Source organism: Melospiza melodia, chromosome 21 (genome assembly GCF_035770615.1).
Source record: "Melospiza melodia melodia isolate bMelMel2 chromosome 21, bMelMel2.pri, whole genome shotgun sequence".
In the NCBI taxonomy this organism is placed as follows: domain Eukaryota; kingdom Metazoa; phylum Chordata; class Aves; order Passeriformes; family Passerellidae; genus Melospiza; species Melospiza melodia.
The window spans coordinates 2,425,680-2,430,702 of NC_086214.1; the positions used below are offsets into that span (position 1 = coordinate 2,425,680).

At 49.0% G+C, this 5,023-nt stretch overlaps 1 protein-coding gene across 1 annotated transcript; it reads right to left on the reverse strand.

The window, feature by feature from the left end:
* Positions 1-323: 323 nt before the first annotated feature.
* Positions 324-4,012, reverse strand: LOC134427754 (serine/threonine-protein kinase PAK 1-like). Its single transcript, XM_063173826.1, has 4 exons — positions 3,869-4,012; positions 3,271-3,467; positions 1,801-1,938; positions 324-426 (listed from the first exon to the last, which is right to left on the reverse strand). Exons 2-4 carry the CDS (start codon positions 3,391-3,393, stop codon positions 334-336), a joined length of 354 nt encoding a protein of 117 aa, XP_063029896.1. The 5' UTR covers positions 3,394-3,467; positions 3,869-4,012; the 3' UTR covers positions 324-333.
* Positions 4,013-5,023: the final 1,011 nt, after the last annotated feature.

Below are 5,023 nucleotides of genomic sequence, written 5' to 3' on the forward strand. Positions count from 1 at the left end.
ACTTTATTATTTACATCTCTAATCTATAATTCTATGCTACAAATCTCTTTAGCAACCCTACTCTACAATGCTACTCTAAATTGGTAACAGAGATAACATCTTGACATGATTGCTATCTTCTCGTCTCCTAGGGTTAGGTTTAAGCTTAGGCTTAGTCTTAGGTTTAGGCTTAGGCTTAGGCTTAGACTTAGGTTCAGGTTTGGGTTTAGGTTTAGGCTTTGTCTTAGGCTTAGGGTTGGGGTCAGGGAAAGGGTAAGGGAAAGGGTAAGGGATAGAGATAGGGATATGGTTAGGGTTAGGGTTAGCATTTAAGGTTATGGTTAGGTTTTAGGTTTAGAGTTTAGGGTTAGGGTTATTCGTCTTCTTCACTGAGTTGATGACTTGTGCCAGGATGAATGGTGGCTTGGCTGAAGTTACAAATGGATGCTGTCCACCGGAAAAACAAAAAAAAACAAAGAACAGTGAACCATTACTTTCCAAGCTCATTGCTTCTGGGACTCAATCAGGATACATCAAGTTCCTGGAAAGACCCAGAAAGAGGAGCAATGGGACCATCTGCTCCCCAGTCATCCCCAATGTGCAAGACCTTGCCATCACAGGCAAACCTGGCCCAGAATCCCACTCATCTGTTTATTGTGATGTCTTCATCATGCTGGGATTTTTGCCCTGCCAGCGCTCTAGAAATGGTGCTTTCTGTCCCTGGGTTTTCTTCCTTTCAGGAAACTCCAATGACTCACATAGGTCCCTGCCTTTGAAAGACAGGCACTGTGCTGATTCCCACAGGGACAGAAAGCAGTGTCTGCCTTTCCATGCCCTGCCCCTCGTGTGCTGGATGGCACCTTCCTTCCCAGCAGGGCCAGCCCAGAGGCACTGGGCCCTGCAGTTCCCTCTCTGCCACACAACCTGCCAGTAACCCTGGCACAGTTCCCGTCTGCTTGAGCGTGGCAGGCAGCAGATGGGGCTGGGACAAGTCCCTCCCAGCTGTCCCTGTTTGCATGGCAGAAACCTCTGAGGGTGGGCCGGGGGGCACCAACCAGGGCCCCTCAGAGGCTCACAGTGAGCCCCCCACAGCCCCTCCTGCCCACAGCCAAATCTCTGACCCCTAGGCTGGGACTGGCTTCCTTGGGTTCCTCCACCACCATTTCATGTCTCTGTACCCTGCGTTGCTCTACTTCAATTTTTTTTGCCATTAGATAAAACTGAATACTCCACCAAATCACAAAAGAGGGCAACAGACACACTCAGAGGACAGAGCACCTCTCCTCACAGGAAATGCAGAGGGAGCTGGAGTTATTCAGTTTTGTGAAGGACAGGCGCCAGGGAGACTTTATTGCCACTTTCCAAGACTTCACAGTGGCTTTGAAGAAAGTGGGGGACATCTTTTATAACAGGGCCAGTTACAATAGGATATGGACAAATATTTTTAAACACTAAGGGCATCTAATCAGAGTAGGTCTAAGGAAGAACTTGTTTGCTCGGAGCATGGTGCCACCCTGGCACAGCTTGCCCCAAGAGCTTGTAGGTGCCCCATCCCTGCAACCATTCCGGCTCCGGTGGCAACGGGCTCTGAGCAACCTGATCTCTTTAAAGATGTCCCTGCTCATTGCTGGACACTTGCACCAGAGGACATTTACAGGGCCCTGCCAGCCCAGGCCAGTCTAGGATTCCTCACCATTTTCATTTGAAGAGCAGCAAGAGTGGAGGTGAGGAGGAAGGGGGCTCATCTGCTGCCTTGGGCTTGAGTGGAGGAGGAGCCCATCCCTCAGAGCCTGTTTCACCTGCAGCCCCTTCACATTTTACCTGCAGGAGCTCCTTGGCAGACCAGCGCTGCTCCTTGTCTGTCTGCAGGCAGCAGCTCAGGAAGTCACGCAGCAAAGCCGAGAGGAGCTTGGGCTGCCGCAGCTGTGGAGTCCCTACTGTGGCTATCAGGTATGTAGCCTGGAGAGAAAGGAGACACCAGGCTCCACCTCCTGCTTTCACATCTCTAAGGCTCTCCCAGATCCCTTTGTTTACCCTCTGTTCTTCAGTGGCAGTTTCTGCCCTGGCACAGACCCAGATGTGACTTTCCTTTACCAACCAAAAACCCAAACCCCGATGCAGCCACAGCTTTTCCACCATCCTGCAGATCTTGCCTTGGCAGCTGATTTCATTGCCTGACCTAGTTAGTGGGAACTACATCAGCAAAAGGACATTTGCTTCTCTGAGGATTCATGCCAGCTTGAGATGGTTTTTGGAAGAGGGACTTTGCTATACTAACTAATTTCAAGGGTTACTACATGAAAGGCATCTCTGCAGTGCTTGTTGGTCCTTTAAGCGCACGTGTCCTAGAACAAAACTCATCCAGCTTTTTGTGCTGTTCTTGAAAACAATGGGAATTGGAAGAAAAGAAAGGAAATCCATCAGTTAATACCCAGGTAGGGAAACAAACATTTACAATCTCCTCTTCAACACAGACACATTAAGATGCCTGCACAAATGTATTGGGATGAAAATGCCTGCTTGGGCACACAGGAGCCACTTGAAGCTCTGTCTCTCAGCAGTCTGAAAATTTCAGCTTCCCATTTTTGCAGCCAAAGAAAAATTGTCTAGGTCAGAAGAAGGAGAGGTTCCATCCCTATGGACACCCTCTAGTCATTTGGCTGCTCAAGTCAATGCATTAATGGTAGGCCCATGCCAGAAAGTGCCAGGAAACAAACAGGAGGTTTTGGCAGGCTCTCCACATCACCAGGCTCTGGCTTGGTGACGTGCAGAATGTTGCTTGGGCTAGGAGAGAAACACGGTCACTGAGTGTTTCAGCAGCACTGCACAAGAAGCAGAAGAGACTCTGTGCATTACACCCTCATGCCCATGTTTTCCAGTGAGAAGAAACTGCACACAGGGTTAGGTTCCTCTCTAAAGACCACAGTTTTAGAAACTTTGTTGGGTTTGGGTTTCCTTCCTTCATTTCTGGAAAGATATCAACGCTTTAAGATGCTTTTTCCCTGTTATTAAGGCCATCTACACAGACAAAAGAACTGGAACCACTAACCCAAAGGAAAGTGTTGAGTGGGAATGGAGTTTGTTTGGAGTTTGTTTGCATGTGGTAAGGCTTGAGTTCCCCCACTGATGCAAGCAAAAGTACAGCAGATGCTGATGTGTTGCAGGGACATTTGTAGGAGGGGACCTTGGTGGAAGTAGTTCCAGCAGATGGCAATGGGATTTTGTCCAGTGGCACACAGGACATGGGAGAGGTGAGAAAGACAGTGGGATCAGTGAGTATTTGCTCCTTACCGTGCCAGAACTTTCGCCCAAGTAAGGAGGTTCTTGTTCTATCATTTCAATTCCCACAATTCCAAAAGACCATATGTCCACTTTGGGGCCATATGGTTGACCTGTCACCACTTCAGGCGCCATCCACCAAGGAGTCCCGGTTACCGAGCACCGTCTGCTCTGCTCAGGGCTGAGCTGAGTAGCGAGGCCAAAATCAGCTGAGGAGAAAACAAAATACTGGTTTTATCTGAATTCTGTGCAATTAGGAAAGCAAGCAAAAGAATTCCCCAGTAGAAGTTTGAAATTGCTCTGTTGAATCTCCTGGCGTTGGCGACTTTAAAAATCCCCCCATGTTTTACACTGCCTCTAGCAGTGGCTTTTGTTCTTTGGAAACTTTAGACTTGTAACTCCCTCCCTCTGGAAGGGACCCACACAGAGCAAGGCCACTCTTGACTGCTTGTGGCTCCTTCTACCTCTGTGCACGTTGCAACTGTGCCCTCAGCTCGCAGCAGGGGTCCCTGCACTGCCACCAGCACCATTTTTGGGGAGCTGGCAGTCACGCCAAGCAGCCCCACACCCACATCCCTGGAACGCTGCACCTGACCAAGAATATACTGACCCAGTTTGACAGAACCGTCCGTTCTGAGAAGGATGTTGTCACTCTTCACGTCTCGATGGATCACATTGTTTGCATGAAGAAAATCCAGTCCTTGCAGGCACTGAGAGAGAAAACAGAAACAGAAGGGCAAAAATGAGTGATGTGATTTCATCACACAAGAAGGGAAACAAAGAATCTAAAAGATTCCCTCTCCAGGGGAATGGGGAGTAATGGCAGAACAGTCATGGCCACTGAGAGGAAGAGCTTGCTGCTCCAACACTTGCAGAGCAGGACCTTTCTGAGGAAAGGCACGTCAGCTTTGGAAAGAGCAACAGCACCTGCTGTTGTAGGCTGTCCCCTGCCAACCAGCCAGGATGACTCCTGCTGCAGCGCATGTGCTCAGAAGCAAAGAGCATTCTGGCTGCACTCCTATCCTTTTTAGCTGAGCACTGAGAGAAACGAGTCTCTCTCTTCTTTCTTTGCTCTTTGTTTCAAATCCTGCCACCAGCACCTTTGCTTTTACAGGCAAGGAATGCAGTGAAGACAGACTCCAGGCAAACATTTAGAGAGGCCAGGTGGAGAACAGCAACTACAAATACAAGAGACAGAGCGAGAATACAACAGCAGGAGATAAGAGTACTGCCACTGAGTACAGGGAGTGCAGGGGCACTGGCAGGCCTTTCACTTGAGATGCTTTTACTTGCCCATAGCATACCAGCAACACAGAAACAAAGCTCGGCACAGGAAACCTCTCCTGTTCTGAGCCCCTGTTTCCCAGACAATCCTGCCCAAGCCCTTGGAAACACAGCTGGCATTGCTGACCTCCCGACTGATGGCTGCCATCTCATCTTCAGACAGGCAGGTCTGGCTGACGATGTCGCTCAGGACACCTCCATCCATGTACTCTATAACCAGCAAGAGTTCCTCGCCCAGAAGGTAGCTGAAAGAAGGAAACAAGGGGGTAGAGATGAACATGCATGGCTACGTTGATTTTTTGCTTCCAGGTTTCTTATTTCCAGATGCTTTTGTGACAAGGACAGAATCAAAGGAACAGACATTCCCTCTTGGCTGTGCATTGTTTGCAATCTGCGCAGTCTCATAGAGAAAGACACATCTGTGAAAAAGGAGATGTCTTAGATGGGCAGCAAATGAAAAGTGCAGTTTAGAAAAAACCCA

What these genes read in the sequence shown, in the direction of transcription:
- LOC134427754 (XM_063173826.1), bottom strand. Translation starts at nt 3,393, where the DNA reads ATGGCGCCTGAAGTGGTGACAGGTCAACCATATGGCCCCAAAGTGGAC. An exon ending in TGGGCGAAAGTTCTGGCACG is followed by an intron (nt 1,939 to 3,270) that starts GTAAGGAGCAAA and finishes CTTTCTCTCCAG; the next exon opens with GCTACATACCTGATAGCCAC. An exon ending in CTGCCAAGGAGCTCCTGCAG is followed by an intron (nt 427 to 1,800) that starts GTAAAATGTGAA and finishes TCCGGTGGACAG; the next exon opens with CATCCATTTGTAACTTCAGC.